Source organism: Podarcis cretensis (assembly GCF_951804945.1).
Source record: "Podarcis cretensis genome assembly, chromosome: 5".
Classification (NCBI taxonomy): domain Eukaryota; kingdom Metazoa; phylum Chordata; class Lepidosauria; order Squamata; family Lacertidae; genus Podarcis; species Podarcis cretensis.
The window spans coordinates 88,754,399-88,771,155 of record NC_137174.1 but is presented as its reverse complement, the minus strand read 5'-3'; the positions used below and the strand labels follow the sequence as shown (position 1 = coordinate 88,771,155).

At 44.9% G+C, this 16,757-nt stretch overlaps 1 protein-coding gene across 8 annotated transcripts in view; it reads right to left on the bottom strand.

Moving 5' to 3' along the window:
• NLGN1 (neuroligin 1) overlaps positions 1-16,757 on the bottom strand; it is a 657,428-nt gene that overhangs the window by 472,538 nt on the left and 168,133 nt on the right. For 4 of the 8 annotated variants that reach the window (XM_079977756.1, XM_079977755.1, XM_079977758.1 and 1 more), the window contains exons 2-3: positions 12,961-13,786; positions 12,395-12,454 (exon numbers count right to left, since the gene is read on the bottom strand). In XM_079977756.1, the coding sequence (XP_079833882.1) occupies positions 12,395-12,454; positions 12,961-13,453 (553 nt within the window). In that variant the 5' untranslated portion in view covers positions 13,454-13,786. The remainder of the gene's footprint in view (positions 1-12,394; positions 12,455-12,960; positions 13,787-16,757) is intronic. The other 4 variants (XM_079977762.1, XM_079977759.1, XM_079977760.1 and 1 more) reach the window with 1 other exon arrangement.

Here is a 16,757-nt window from a genome sequence, read left to right as displayed (position 1 = left end):
GACGAGATGGTTGGACAGTGTTCTCAAAGCTACCAGCATGCGTTTGACCAAACTGCGGGAGGCAGTGGAAGACAGGAGTGCCTGGCGTGCTCTGGTCCATGGGGTCACGAAGAGTCGGACACAACTAAATGACTAAACAACAACAACACATTCACAACATTCCCCTGATCCACAAAGCGTGTAACTCTATATAAAAAGAAATGAGATTCATTTATAGTTTTGAACATTTCATTTCCTTCTCACTTAAACATTTACAGTTCATCCCCCACACACCAGCAGGTGCATCTATACCTGCAACTCAGGATAACGCTTCATACATCTCATGAAGCAGGTTGTAGTCCACAAACAACCATGGCATAGTAAGTATGTTCATCACAAGGCACACTGTTACATTTTCTTAGTACTAACTCTCATTCAGATCTCCCTTCCTTGTCTCTTTATTCTCTTTAAGGATGCTGTTGACAGAAGAACTGCATTTCCCCCATGCACTGTCAAATTTTGAAGAGAATGTTTACCATTTAGAGATTGCTCTTTTAGATGGAGTCATGGATTGTTCCATTCTTCAGAGACCCATATGCGCTCTGCTGCACACACGAAGCCCCAACTCAAGCAAAGAACCTGAGCATAGGAACAGCTATTATGAACAGAGCTTGTCCATCTTTTTGTTGTCATTATTAAAAATGAATCAGAGTGAAAGTGTGGTGGAGGCAGAAAATAAAAAAATTAAATTGCAGCTCTGAACACTTTTCAATCAGTTTTGCCTTCATCTTCAAATATATATAGTTGTGGGAAGAAGCAGTCCAGAAGCAGTCAAGAGCAACAGCAAGAATGTATTGCTTTTACCATGCACAAACATATGCACTAGTGAAGGCAGGACAATTTGCAGAAATATATTGTATTGTGCTGTTTGTCATGCCTAGCCTGAGAACGGAAATTGAAAATAAGGAGTCATAATGACCATTAAGTTTTAATGATCTGTTTTCCAGCTCCCTATTTAAATAATTAAAATGAACATTACCCATGATTATAAGATGGTTACAACAAGCCTCTCGGTGTTACACTCATTTTGCATCACCAGCGCTGGAAAAAAGCTGCAATCTCCAACAAATTAAGAATTCAGAAAGTTCCCTTGTACCAAGTCTGTTTGCCCACCCATGTCATCTACTCTGACTATCAGAGTCTCTCCCAAGTTCTCAGCAAGATCACGTCCTGCTCCTTTTTGAAAAAGAAGAAGAAGAGTTTGGATTTGATATCCCGCCTTTCACTCCCCTTCAGGAGTCTCAAAGTGGCTAACATTCTCCTTTCCCTTCCTCCCCCACAACAAACACTCTGTGAGGTGAGTGGAGCTGAGAGACTTTAAAGAAGTGTGACTGACCCAAGGTTACCCAGCAGCTGCATGTGGAGGAGCGGAGACGCGAACCCGGTTCCCCAGATTACGAGACTACCGCTCTTAACCACTACACCACACAGAAATGCAGGATGGAACCCAGTTCCTTCTGCATGTAAATCATGTGCTCTGACCCCTGAGCCTCTCCCTTCAATTGCCGGGAGAGTAGCAACCCTCCATTTGTAGCCACCTCCAGTCGCTTCAATAATAATAATAATAATAATAATTTATTATTTGTACCCCGCCCATCTGGCCCGGCCTCCCCAGCCACTCTGGGCGGCCTCCAACAAGGATGAAAAATACACTAAAATGTCACATATTAAAAACTTCCCTGAACAGGGCTGCCTTAAGATGTCTTCTGAATGTCAGGTAATTCTTTATCTCTTTGACATCTGATGGGAGGGCGTTCCACAGGTCGGGCGCCACTACCGAGAAGGCCCTCTGCCTGGTTCCCTGTAACTTGACCTCTCGCAGTGAGGGAACCGCCAGAAGGCCCTCGGAGCTGGACCTCAGTGTCCGGGCAGAACGATGGGGGAGGAGACGCTCCTTCAGGTATACTGGACCGAGGCCATTTAGGGCTTTAAAGGTCAGCACCAACACTTTGAATTGTGCTCGGAAACGTACTGGGAGCCAATGTAGGTCTTTCAAGACCGGTGTTATATGGTCTCGGCGGCCGCTCCCAGTCACCAGTCTAGCTGCCGCATTCTGGATTAGTTGTAGTTTCCGGGTCACCTTCAAAGGTAGCCCCACGTAGAGCGCATTGCAGTAGTCCAAGCGGGAGATAACCAGAGCATGTACCACTCTGGCGAGACAGTCTGCAGGCAGATAGGGTCTCAGCCTACGTACCAGATGGAGCTGGTAAACAGCTGCCCTGGATACAGATTTGACCTGTGCCTCCATGGACAGCTGTGAGTCCAAAATGACTCCCAGGCTGCGCACCTGGTCCTTCAGGGGCACAGTTACCCCATTCAGGACCAGGGAATCCTCCACACCTGCCCGCCTCCTGTCCCCCAAAAACAGTACTTCTGTCTTGTCAGGATTCAACCTCAATCTGTTAGCCGCCATCCATCCTCCAACCGCTTCAAGACACTCACACAGGACCTTCACCGCCTTCACTGGTTCTGATTTAAAAGAGAGGTAGAGCTGGGTATCATCTGCATACTGATGAACACCCAGCCCAAACCTCCTGATGATCTCTCCCAGTGGCTGCATGTAAATGTTGAAAAGCATGGGGGAGAGGACAGAACCCTGAGGCACCCCACAAGTGAGAGCCGAGGGGTCTGAACACTCATCCCCCACCACCACTTTCTGAACACGGCCCAGGAGGAAGGAGCGGAACCACTGTATAACAGTGCCCCCAGCTCCCAGCCCCTCAAGACGGTCCAGAAGGATGTTATGGTCAATGGTATCAAACGCCGCTGAGAGATCCAGCAGAACTAGGAAACAGCTCTCACCTTTGTCCCTAGCCCGCCGGAGATCATCAACCAGTGCGACCAAGGCAGTTTCAGTCCCATGATGAGGCCTGAATCCCGACTGGAAGGGATCCAAATGGTCCGCTTCTTCCAGGCGTGCCTGGAGTTGTTCAGCAACCACTCGCTCAATCACCTTGCCCAAGAATGGAAGGTTTGAGACTGGGCGATAATTGGCCATCGTGGCCGCATCTAAAGATGGTTTTTTAAGAAGCGGTTTAATAACCGCCTCTTTCAGCGGGTCTGGGAAGGCTCCCTCACGGAGGGAAGCATTCACCACCCCACGAAGCCCATCGCCCAGTCCTTCCCGGCTAGCTTTTATAAGCCAGGATGGGCAAGGATCCAGGAGACAGGTGGTTGGCTTCACTCGTCCAAGCAGCCTGTCCACATCCTCGGAGGTAACAGATTGGAATTGATCCCACACAACTTGACCAGACAGGACTCTAGCACTCTCCCGCCCCGGCCCTGCTCCCACGGTGGAGTCTACTTCTTCCCGAATCTGAGCGATTTTATCTGCAAAAAAATTTGCAAAATCATTGCAGGAGAACATGTGGCCCGTACTGGGCCCCGATGTTACAGGTGGTTCCGCTAAATTGTGAACCACCTGAAAGAGTCTCCTGCTGCTGTTTTCTGCAGATGCAATAGAGGCGGTGAAGAAAGTCTTCTTCGCCGTCGCTATCGCCACTTGGTAGGCTCGACGTTGAGCTCTAACCTGTGTCCGGTCAGATTCGGAATGAGTTATCCGCCACCGGCGCTCTAGCCGTCTCAACGATTGTTTCATTGCCCTCAGATCCGTGGAAAACCACGGGGCTCTCCGGGCTCCATGCAATCGGAGAGGGTGCTTCGGAGCCAAACAGTCAATAGCCCTGGTTAACTCCACATTCCAGCGGGCCACCAGGGAATCGGCTGAAAGGCCATCAACATGGGATAAAGCATCCCCTACCACTCTCTGGAAACCATTTGGATCCATTAAGTGGCGGGGGCGGACCATCCGAATCGGTCCCACCTCCCTGCAGAGGGGATGGGTCGCAGAGAAGTCCAGTTGCACCAGGAAGTGGTCTGACCATGGCACTTCTTTCGTTTCGCTTTTAGTTAGTGTCAGATCACCAACATCCGTAGAGGTAAACACCAGGTCCAAGGCATGTCTGCGGCTATGGGTTGGGCCAGACTTATTCAGGGACAGCCCCATGGAGGCCATGCTTTCCATGAAGTCCCGAGCGGCCCCTTGTAAGGTCGTGTCGGCATGGATGTTAAAATCCCCTAGGACAACCAAGCTAGGTGTCTCCAGGAGAACATCCGCCACGACCTGAAGCAGCTCGGTTAGGGAATCCTTGGTGCAGCGGGGAGGTCGGTACACCAAAAGGAATCCTGTACTGCCCCTATTGCCCAACTTCCAGAACATGCACTCGGAAAATTGGGTCTTCCCAATAGGATGCCTGGTGCAAACTAATGACTTCCTAAAAATCACTGCAACCCCCCCTCCCCGCCCACATGACCTGGGTTGCTGTGCGTAAGAGAAACCTGGTGGACAAGCAGCGGCAAGGACAGGCCCATCTGCTTCATCCAACCAAGTCTCTGTTACACATGCCAGGTCAAGTCCTCCATCCATGATCAAGTCATGGATGGCAGTGGTCTTATGAATCATTGACCTGGCATTGCACAGCAACACTTTCAGGTCATGTGGGTATCCCTTGCTGATTCTAGTATCCATCCGGTCAGGACCAGACCCGGAGGCAGGGATAGTCCTCAGACAACGACTAAACTAATTATTATTATTATTATTATTATTATTATTATTATTATTATTAACCTGCCTCCTCTGTAATGACATGGTCTGGTCTTAGCGTAACTCCTCCTCCTACCCGTGATCACTGAGATCGGTTGTCCCAGTGCATTCCCCCCTGTGAAACATGTCCCAGCCATTTTGTTGGCTGGGACCAACTCCCCAGCAGCCCTGACCCCTCCCCTTAAGAACAAAATAACACTTTTAAAAAAGAACAACATAACAACAACAACAACAACAACAACAACAACAACAACAACACAAATAAAACAATACAAACGAAAAACAATAAAAATTACAAAAACATAAAATCAAACAAATTCCCAGGCCCAATAAACATCCACCCCACCCCCACCCCCCACATACAAAAAATTCAAAATAAATTTTTAAAAACATTTTAAAAGGATGGTGCTGTAGACATGAAGTCAGATGTGTCTCTTCAACAAAGCAAACAGAGAAACGTTTGAGGGCAGCGGCGGATCACCTGCACCAGCAGACAGTTCTGGACAATGGCTTCTAACTCTCTATATTCTGTAGGAACCCCATGAGAATAGATAAACTGGATTGTGAAAGCAGTGCATTTATGGACACATTTAGGGAAATTAAGGACAACAGGAGTAGACTAGGGTCAGGTCTTTGGCCCCACGGACACATAGTTCCCCTTGGCACTGCTGTCCATTGGTCAGCTTAGATCATTGAGAAACACATCATCTTCTACACGTTAATTCCAGAAACCTAATCGTCCAAGACCTGAGAAAGCCTTCATGCCCAGAGATCTAACACACTAACACAAGGATAGCAGGGTCCAGGAGGAGTCGTGCATTGTATATGGTGGGGCAAGGAGTGCAGCCCCACAGCCCCTTTCAATATGTTTCCCCTTTGTGTGTCTAAAAGTGAAACACTGCCATGGTGCAGGCTAAGGAGAGGGACTCTTAGAGTAGGTTTTGGTGATTTTGCCTTACCACTTCCTGTTGCTGCAGAATGCCATTTTAATACTCATAAGATCCCCAGATAAGCACCCGAACCATTGGCTCTTATCTGGCTTCATGATGATGCAACATAACTAAGGGATTCAAAGCCAAAACAGAGTGATAGCAATACTTCATGCCTTCAATCTGACATTTTATGAAGGTGGGGCACCAGCAGTAAGAAGGACTATGATTGCTACAATGATAGCTCCTGTCAGAACCAACAGCTGCTACAGTCACCTTCAGGCTCCATGTGGTACACCCCCAGATTCAATCGAAAACGGAGAGATGGGACCACAAAGCCCATTCATCAGCTCTGTTGGAAGACCAGCAGCCACAACTATGAACTAGCAGAAAAGAAGGAACAGAAGGGTAGAAAGGGGTGGGGTGGGGTGGGGTGGGTGGGGTGCTTTAATGCAACCACGCCCCCCAAAAGTCCAAATTTTAGTAAAGTAATATGAACCACCTCTCCCCATATAAACCAACCCATACTCTGTGATCATTATCTGAGGCCATTCTTTGTGTGCCCACTCAACAAGAACGTATGGAGGGTGGCTACACAAGAATGGGCCTTTTTAGTGGTGTCTCCCCACTTGTGGAAGGCTCTCCCCAGGCAGGCTCACCTGGCTCCATCATCTACATACTTTTAGGTGCCAAGCAAATACACCCCTTTTTAACCAAGCCGCTGGCTTTTAACTATCAACAGCCTTTTTGTAGGTGTGGCATGTTTAAATGTAAAGATGTTTTTTTTTAATGTTGGTTTCAATATGTGTCTTTGTTTGCTTTTTGCTTAAAATATTTAAAGTGGTTTTGTTGCCAGGGCAACAAAAAGCGACCTATAAATTTAATACATAATAATAAATAGCAATAAATCATGACTTAGCCCTATTTAGATATAATAAAAAAAAAATTAGGAAAGCATTTAGAAGGAAAGTCTCTTTATTCTTTTTTTGTTTTCCCCTCAGGTTCAACTACTCCTCAACTACACATGCATCCTCTTCAACCTTCTCATTTCCCTTTTGTTTGGGACTAAAAAACAGAGTCAGGTACACATTTGTACATTTAAAAGTAATGGAACCCTGCATCTTTATTTATGACTATGTAAAATCAATGCCTGGTAATAGAAGGCGAAAGTCACTCAGCTAATTACACATGCTTGATGAACAGCATAACAACAGCCACTGCTGCACTGCACGTTTGTCAAGGCATGTAAATTACTGCAGTTATTCTTATTCAAAGGAGATATGGGACTGCAAGATGGAGATGTTTAGAAGAACACCCTAATTTCCCCCTGGCACACATTAGTTTGGTCATCTGAAGGCCTGGAAGTTAATAAACGACATCTTCACCACATCAAATATAAAGGAAAGGCCACAACAAAATTAAACTTTCAGAAATTAATATTTTTCATTATCATTCTTGCAGAGTCTACTGAGGTTCAGAGAACAGTAGCCATATATTTTGCGTCTAAAACATGATTTGGAAGGCCTAAAAGACCCTCAAAGTGGTTAGAAGCCTCTCTCTCACTGTAGCAGCTATTGGTTCCGAAAGTTGCTACAGGAAGTAGAGAGCCCCATCATAGCTATCTCCCCTTCGCTCTGAAGAGCTGCAAGAAGAGTCCTGCATTGTTGAACAGTAAGCAGGTGGGCAAGCAAAACAGATTAGAACTGTTGCACCCATCAGAAACAACAGCTGCTGCAGTCAGCTTGTGGCTCCTCACCATGTAGAGGCTCTGTTGAGGCCTCCTGTGTGAACTGGGCCTGAAGTAGGCCACAGTTATGCCTGGCACACCACATGGACAGAGGCTATAGGTGAATGGCTACCCACGTGGCCATTATTGCCAGGATACTAGCAATATGAAGGGCGAAGGAAAACATCTTAGCTGGTAGTCTGGAGCACCATCATTTAATTCATTATTATATTTTTAACAAATGAACAACCACCATTCAAACTTTTTGCCTTGGGCACCAAAAAAAGAGCAGATGTTCTACCACTGAGCTCTGGCTCACTCCTGGTGAAGCTCAGGGAGCAGAAGCAGCGTTGCTCATTGGAGGACCAGCATTGCTGTCCTTCTGCTGGTTGAAGACACTGACAATAAACTCCTTTCATTCAGTGAGAACTGAAATGAGTGTGAAGCAGTCTGTCACTTGCTGCTATTTGATCTTGCTTTTTTTTTAAGGTTGCAGGTGACACATGTGCCCTATGTTTAACATAGCTGTCAACGTTTCCCCTTTTTTAAGGGAAATTCCCTTATTCCGAATAGGTTTCCTCTCAAGAAAAAGGAAAAGTTGACAGCTATGACGTTTAAATCATTGTGCAATGCACAGCTATTGTTCTACAGAGCTGTTGTTCTTTTTAATGCTTGATATTTTACTGTGGTTCTATAATTTGTTGGAAGCTGCCCAGAGTGGCTGGGGCAGCCCAGTCAGCTGGGTGGCATATTATTACTAATAATAATAATGACAATTATCATCATCATCATCATCATTATCATTATTATTACTATTAATCAGCAGTAGCATTATCCTTTGCTGGATTTCACTCCTGGTGAAGGATGGATCAGAAATGCAATCAATCAATCAATCAATCAATCAATCCTCTCCCACATATCCAATGGGGTCATTGAGCCACACAGTCTAGCCCATGTTACTGGCAGCCACACACCATCTGTGCATTGATTACACAAGAAAAGGCTTTGTGCAAGTACCAACTTACATACATGCACATCCATCCAGCAAGGGAAGGATACTCTTGAACCAATCAAGACTGCCTTCCTTCTCATGTGCCCTAATTCCACAGACAGTAGCCATGTGGTGTGGTGTGGAAAGATAGGAGTCACCTGTGTGACCCATGATTCCCGCCCCCTTGTGCATTTTTTGAATGCACTGGTTTCTGAACCCCTCTGAACCACATCATGTACCTTTGATTCCTACACCAGTTGAAGACATTGTGTCCTAGGAGCAAGATACACAGAATTCACAGCTAATGCAACTCCTGCCATAGTCCTACCGGGTATACCAAAGGGCATGAAACATAGGTATCAGTGCAAGCGTTTATTAAAGAAATCGATCTCTGAAACAGCCCTCCTCCCAGTTGCCATTGTGCTTTATTTCTGATAGTGTGCATACTCATGTGGGTGGGCACACCTACCCACACCCATTAATTCAGTCATTAATAAGACTGAAGTGCTTAATGTAAGCACTGAGGACTGGGGCAGCTCACCCATAGGTGCTAGGGGTGCAGGGCACCCAGGCGCAGGCTCTTAGGGGCACTAGGCTGAGAGTCCGGGGCTGTGATTTGGAGTCCGGGGATTGAAGAACCAGGCCAGCCGACAGCCACTGCTGAGCAGAGCAGAGTCCGTCGGAGCCCCGGAGGCTTTTCTGCTGTGGGCACTGAGGCGGCTGGCTGGCTCCGCCGTCCCGCGCGCCTGGGAGGCCGGGCCAGCGCATGCATGCTGCTCACATGAGGCGGACAGCTTCCCTCCCAAGCCTCTGTAGGGACTGCTCTCCTCCCTCCACCCGGAGCGGCATGGGGGAGAGTTGCGCTCCCCAAAAAAGCTCAACAACTTTGGCCTGCCCCCCCCCAAAATGGGGGCGCTGGGCAGTTTTTTGCACCCTCTTGCCACATATGCTAAAGACGGCCCCTGACTGAGGGGCTACCTACACATTCAGAAAAAGCAAATGGTATAGCCCTCTTTGGACAGTACCACTTCAGAATGTAGGTGCACAAAGAAATGACGGCTAGGAAAACTGTGTTGTTTCTTCGTTTTCATGGTGATTCTGTGCTGTTCTGAAATGGTCTGATGTCACTATTTGTGCCAGCCTAGGTTTATATTTATAATGGTTATCTTTGTTTCTTTGTATTTTCCATTCCTATTCTTGATTTTGTTTTTCCTCTTAACATTTCTGAACCACCCCAGAGGATTTAGTTAATTGGGTGGTATAGAAAGGGCTGAATGAATAAATGCTACTTTGTTTCACTGGATTACTAAACAAGAAACACTGCAAATGTTGGAAAATAACTTCTAAATGTTGCATTTCCTGGAGCGAGATAAACCACAAGTCTGTGTGACATGTAATTCACGCCTAACCAGGTCTAAGGGCTTGTGTATGCCCAGTAAGCTTGCTTGCTTATTTATTTATTTTCTTCCCACAATGTTGTAATTCAAACTGCATTTGAAACTTCTGTTTCAAGAGCTTGCCATGTGCTAAGGCGGGATGCTTGTCCTCAGAAACATGCCCAAAGCATCCTCGTGCATGCAGACAATTTGCAAAGTTCTCCAGATCTTTCCCCACAATGTCCACACCCAAGTGACCAAAGCCTTCCTTTTTACAATGTTTAATGTGTCTATTTTCATTTCCTTGTCTTTTCCTGTCTTGCAAAAACTAAAATACACTTAGCTACTAAAATATGAAAACTACCAGCTTGCATTTCCATCTATAGGTTTTGTGCATTTCCACTTCTAAATAGCATAAAGATGGCAAACGTCATCATGTTTACCCGCTAAGGCCACAATCCTGGGCACATGTACCTGGGCGTACATCCCATTGAAAACAGTGAAACTTATTTCTGAGTATGCCTTATACTGCAATACATGTCCTTAAAGAAGTTAAGGAGGGATTGATTATATTTTATTTATTTCCAGGAGCCCATCTCCATCAAAGAACCACCATAGATCTGCAGTAGAGCATCTGTTTTGCATGCAGAAAGTTCCAGGATCAATCTCTGACATCTTCAGGTTGGACTGGAAAGTCTCCTGCCTGAAACCATGTGGACTGCATTGATCTAGAGCAGCAGTTCTCAACCTGTGGGTCCCCAGATGTTGTTGGACTACAACTCCCATCATTCCTGAGCTCTGGCCTTGCTAGCTAGGGGTGGTGGGAGTTGTAGTTCAACAACAACTGGGGACCCACAGGTTGAGAAAGGCTGATCTAGAGGGATGCACTATTAGTCAGCTCCCACCCCAGGCCCCTCCAAAAAACAAATATCCAGGGGGGGAATATTTTTGTCGATAGCTTCAACACTTCTGAAATTTACACCTCTAGGTGGAGGAATTGCATGACTTGATGGCTCTCCAACATCAAACTTACTGCTCAAAGGCAGATAGCAAATTAGAGAGGAGATGGTTTAGTTGCTTTAAGTGGGAGAGTGATCAAGCATGCAATTGTCCACCTACATTCTCAAGTGGTACAACCCCAAGACAGATGTATGATGTGCTTTTTCTTCACGTGTGGGTTTGCCTTCAGCAGACCCCCTTCTAGGCAGGCTCCCTCACACATCTAAATCATAATAGAAGCAGGTGATTCAGTGCTTTCAAATTCCAGTGAACAAAAAGATAATTTCCCCGTGTTTAAAAATGAAACAGGTAGATAAAAATGTATGCGGTTAGCTTAGCAATCTCCAAACATTCTCAAAGGCATTTTCTCCCAGATCCTACTATCCCAGCAGGAAAGAGCCAAGTTGTATGAAAGGGAAAGTAGATAAAAACAAGACCTTCCAGATTATAGTGACAAAATTATGCTACATTGCTTTCCTATATTTAAACCAGTCTGCCTTTTAAAATTTGTGTGTGTATTAGATAGAAACCTCCAGAAAATTTGGCACAGTACAAATAATGTAAATGAACATGCAGTAACCTTCCTCTCCCCCCCCCCCACTTTTTTCATATCACAAGTGATTGCTTTTCACAGTAGTTAGTTACACCACCAATAGGATTAACGCCAAGTTAACTCATTCCCATACCTACGCAAAACAGATTGTAGCACAAAGTGGAATTATTACTTATTGCCCTTCTGGTGCAATCAATGGACAATTAATCCATGCATTTCAGGACTGAAATTCATACTTAGATTTCACCAGCTGAACGTTCTCAACCCTCAGCAGTCAACAATATAAATTTTATTGCTGAATCCTGGATCTGAAATTTTGCATCCCAAACTGGAATACAAAAGGTATTGGAGAATATGAGGAAATTCAACTTTGGAATAAAACTCTTAGAAATCTAAAACGCTCCCTTGAATTTTGAAAAACTGAGATTCTCTGTCTTGCATCCCTACAAGTGGAAACTGGGGATGTATTCATCTCTGGTATATTTGCAGCTTAGATTCAAATATATGCAGTGGCAATGAAGTGCAGCATAAACTATCCAGTGCATTTCTGCTCTTATATAAATTATAAAAATAATAAACACAGTATCGCCATATCATCCCAGCATATAAACTAATAGTCAACATTTCTACTTGCTCAACAAGAAAAGAAATAGGGGGAAAATTGCTATGTGAACTATAACTGATCAAACATATGACCATTTCTATGGCAAATGCAAACAAACTAAAAGAGTTTCAGGGGATCCACAGAGGTCCAAGGTGTGAACTCACTGGACAATATGCGACATTGCTGGGTCCACAAGGGGACAAAAACGCAAACCACTTCTGAACTTCACTCCTCTAACTATCAAGACTAACATGCAAACAAACTCTCAAATCTGCCAGAACAAGAAAGGAAGGGAGCGAGATTCAGCCTTTATGCTTCCAGAGGGAAAGGGGGAATAGTTATTCTTTCATGCTGCTGTTTTTAAACTGCCCCCTATTTAACCGTTTTGCAAGCTCATTGGTTACAAGCTTCTCCCTGCACTACAATAATAAACAACAGCAGTCTCATTTGTTTGTTTGTTTCCTTTTAAGATGCACTAACTTGGTCTTCCTCTGCACAGTTTCCATCTTTCTCTCTTGTTTCTCCAACCCAGTTTTCGATTTTATTCTTTTATTGGTGCCCACTTTATACATACCTCCTTTTCTACAAATTTTCTTGCCGGGTTTCCTGGCACATTCCTTGGATATTCTTTTGACTGAAAAATGAATAGAAGACTAGAAAATAACATGGAGCTCCGTGACAAGACAGTAGGAGCATGCAATACCGCTAGCTAAGCTCAAGATGGCCTGGCTTATTGACGTCATTTATTTACTCGGTTGAGTCCCGACTCCTTTGGCCTACCCATGCAATGGATCAAGATGTTGATGCATCTTTCCCCAGAAGTCAATGGGTGGGAATGAGCATTTAGGTACCAACTTTGACCTAAGAAATATACGTGCTGAAGGACGAGGAAAATGAGTAGAGACAAGATCAGAGGAGAAGGGACGGTAGTAGAGGCTTAGAACTGGTGCATACATAGAAAAGCCACATGCATAGATGTGAAATAAAGTAAAAAAAAAAAAGGAAGTTGGGAGGAAGAAAAAGCTGGCATGCAGACAAGAAAGCCGTGCTGGCTACCAGTACACATGATTTAATAGTAAAGAACTTCAATAGGAAAGTCGAAACAAAAAGATCTCCCTGCTTCTCCTGTAAATAACTCACCATCTTCAGTTGGGACATATATATTCAGATAGAGGCAGTCTTCGTTCTGCTCTTGCACGTAGGTAGAAACTATATCCAAGTTATTAGTAAACCAGACAGGGAGCATGACTTCAGGTAACCTGCCCTCTATAATGTTCTGGGGACACACCGGTGCAAACTGGGTGGCGTTTTTGATATCTGGCCAAGGAGACGGCGGTTCAGGAGGTTGGAACCGGCGCTCCCCGACTGGAGGAGCGGCGTACGGCACCCCGAGAAACTGGATGACCGGCCCCAGAATTTCATTGTTCAACTCCTTCTTCATCCCCCTGACTTTCCCGAAACTGGTGGTCACCACCGGGTCGGTATCATCCAACTTTTGCGACGAGACGGCGGCGGCGTGAAGCAAGAACCCGAATATGCAGAGGGTGAAGGTGGCGTCCAATCCCATGTGCAGCAGGCGAACCAGCATCGCTCTCCACACGCAGTTCAGCCACATGGATGTTGGAAAAGCCATGGTCCCACATCAGTTGCCCTGCTGTGGTTGGAGCAACTCTTATTTGTATCCACTCGGTGGGGAGGGAGAGGGTGAAGCAGTGCTCTTGGCAAGGGAGCAGGGAAATGAAATGGATGGCTCAAGCCTCCAGAAGGGGGGCCTGTCAGAAAACTCTCAAAAGCCTCTGCACACGAGAGACATCTCCCTGTGACTTCATTCCCGCCGAAGCAGCATCTTCACTCTGCCCGATTTGTCAGGCGACATTCAATTGCCAATTTGCGATATGAAGAGAGCATAACTTTGCTGCCGATTCCCCACTTATAAATCAATTCCAGTTAGCTGCGGGTCTATATCCTGGAGAAAATGAAAAATAAATCATTAGCATGAAAGAGCTAATATGGGCAGAATAATAACTAGATGTTTTACAAGTTACTGTACACATACATTAATAGTTGCTGGAGCCACGTGAAGTGAAATGGTACAATAAGTAGTTTATGGTTCCACGAGATGACAGGTAAAAAAAAAAATACTGATTGCCAGGTTATTTATGGCGTCACCTGCTGAGTTTGTGCAGGCTTTCAGAGAAACCGCAGCTTTTGAAGTCTCATTTCACGAAAAGAAACATATGGATTCCAAAGCCGGATTAAATGTGTTTTTAATGTTGCATTTCTTTATACGTCTCAAAGGGGCTCGCAATCAATTTTAAACTTGTTACCAGAGGATGGTTTAATAGCAACCACAAATCAATTATAATTTTATACAACCTTAAGAGAAGCAGTAAATACAATGTGGACCGCAGAGTTCCCAGTGACCTGTGGAATACTCCGAGGGCATCAACAAACAGCCAGGACTGCCTTTCTCTCTGCATTTATAGCTGTCTCAAAAGAACAATTCTGAAATAACCTCTGAATCCGCCATTGTGGCAAAGGAATACAGTGTCAGTGCAACTCAGCACACATTTTAATATGCCAATGGGGTGCCTTGATTCGATGGCTCTCACAAACATGCTGCTACTGCAAAGGTCAGGAATCCCACCGGGCTGGAAAGTGGGAATTAAACAACCAACATGGGTGGAGCCAAGCTGTCAATCTTCTCTGTTAGTGGGTTACTGAACAATGTCCATGGACTGAGAAATTGCTGAACTACAGTGGTACCTTGGTTTAAGAACAGCTTAGTTTATGAACAACTTGGATTAAGAACGCTGCAACCTGAAAGTAGGTGTTTTGGTTTGTGAACTTTGCCTTGGAAGCAGAACATGTTCCGCTTCCTGTTGAGTGTGTTCCATTTGTAAATTAAGTCTTCCGCTGCTATGGGAAAGCATGCCTTGGTTTAAGAATGCTTTGGTTTAAGAACGGACTTTCAGAGTGGATTAAGTTCGTAAACCAAGGCACCACTGTATCGGCCCAGGTTTCTTATACTTGGTGTTGATGCTTGTGTTATTTTGTAGGTTGCTCTGGGTCAATTTATGTGGGGAAAAACAAATAAAAATGAGAACATCACCACTACTTATAATAAGAATAATTTGTTTTGTTTTGGGATGCATACATTAAGGAGATTTCCCATTAAATGCAAACCAAATCAAATTTCCTTCTCACCCCTAGCCTTCAGTCAGATGCCTACCATGTTGTGGTTAAGACACCCAAACCCTGGTTTGGATTTTGCAGGTAAGAGCACATTACACTAGATTATTTATAGTGGGAGTCACCGGACAGACAAAAGACACCTTTGATTCCTATCACCTCCTCCTTTTTTCCCCATTTACTTTCTCATCTACTTATAAGTGAATAACTCTGTATTTCTTATCACATTGGGTAAAATGCTGCACTGCAAAATTTTGTTGCAGCCCCCACCCCACCCTTGTAAATTCCCACTAGAGAAGCAGAGCACAGCTCTGCAGATGATCTCACTTTCGGAGCTGCGCCTTTTTTTTGGAAAGCCCCAAGCTGACTCTCTCCTGATTTGAAATCCTAGATGGCAATCCCAGAGCTCCTTTCTTCCCGGTTCTACTTTATAATGAAGTGGACATAATGCAGTACTTGGGAGAAGCCTGTTCAGCCCATGTTATTACATCCTTTCCACTAATGGTAAGCCTAGCTTGACAATGACAAACAATGATAATATTTTTACTTTTATGGGGGGAAAGAACACAAGGAAATAGAGAGTTTTGGCCTTGTGCATTTCCCTCTCTCTCTCTCTCTCTCTCTCTCTCTCTCTCTCTCACACACACACACACACACACACACACACACACATATGCCTTGGGGGGGGAAGGGGGGGATAAGCAATTTCTAATGAACTTATAAGCAGTTTCTAATGAATTCCATCATTTCCCTGCATAATTTTGCAGAGGGGATTCAAAATGCCTCACAGTCCAACTGTCCTGTCATTAAGGTTATTTAAGAAGAAGAATACTGTGAAAGCTATATAGAGCAGCATGCAATTTGGTGCATATTTCATGTTGAACAATCTATCTCAGAAGGCAGTAAGGAGGTAGATGGGGCATCTCTCCCCCCCACCGCCTTCTTTCCTGGCAATTTCACCCAGGCTCCATCTCTCCTCTAATTTTAATAAAAACCTTCCTGCGAAAGGTGCCTTTAGGCAGGCTTGTGCTCTTCTTTCTTCCATGCTAGAGTAGAAATATCCCCCCCCCCCCCGAACACAGAGGTTCCACTGCACAACAACATTTGGACAGAATAGCACATAACGTTAGATGTGATTTCATACACACAGAGGGGCCAGCAGGATGCAGTTAGACCTTCAAGGATGTTTCTGTTTTATAAAGTTTTGGAATTCATAGACAGCAACCTAATAATGGGGAAATGGAAAGAAAGGTAACTGTGCATACATAGTGTTATGTACTGAAGTTCTCACCCTGGGCCAGCAGGGGGATACTGTAGATAGTTATGCAAATTAAGGATTGAAAGTGACGTTCAGTGATTGGATAGTTTTAGAAAGTTGCTACAGTAACATTATACTGGAGCTCTATATAAGCAGGCTGACTGAGCCCTTCAGCTCAGTTCTGTTCTGGCCTCTGAATAAACAAAAGCTGTTTGAAGAATCGCTGTGTCGTCTGATATGTTCACCCACAACCTAACACATAGCATTGAGAAAGAGAAAATAAACGTGGGCAGGAAGCAGTGGAATGCCTATGGAAAATGTGAGACTAAAGGAACAGTCACATATCACCGTCGCTCGCAAATCTGAATGACCTGTCTGCGTAAGAAAGCCTCCATCTGGAAGAACCCTGGATCTGATCAACACCTGGCAGAGAGAGGAGCTGCCTGGGAACCATATGCACACCTTGGTTCCACAACAGAAGCAGGAT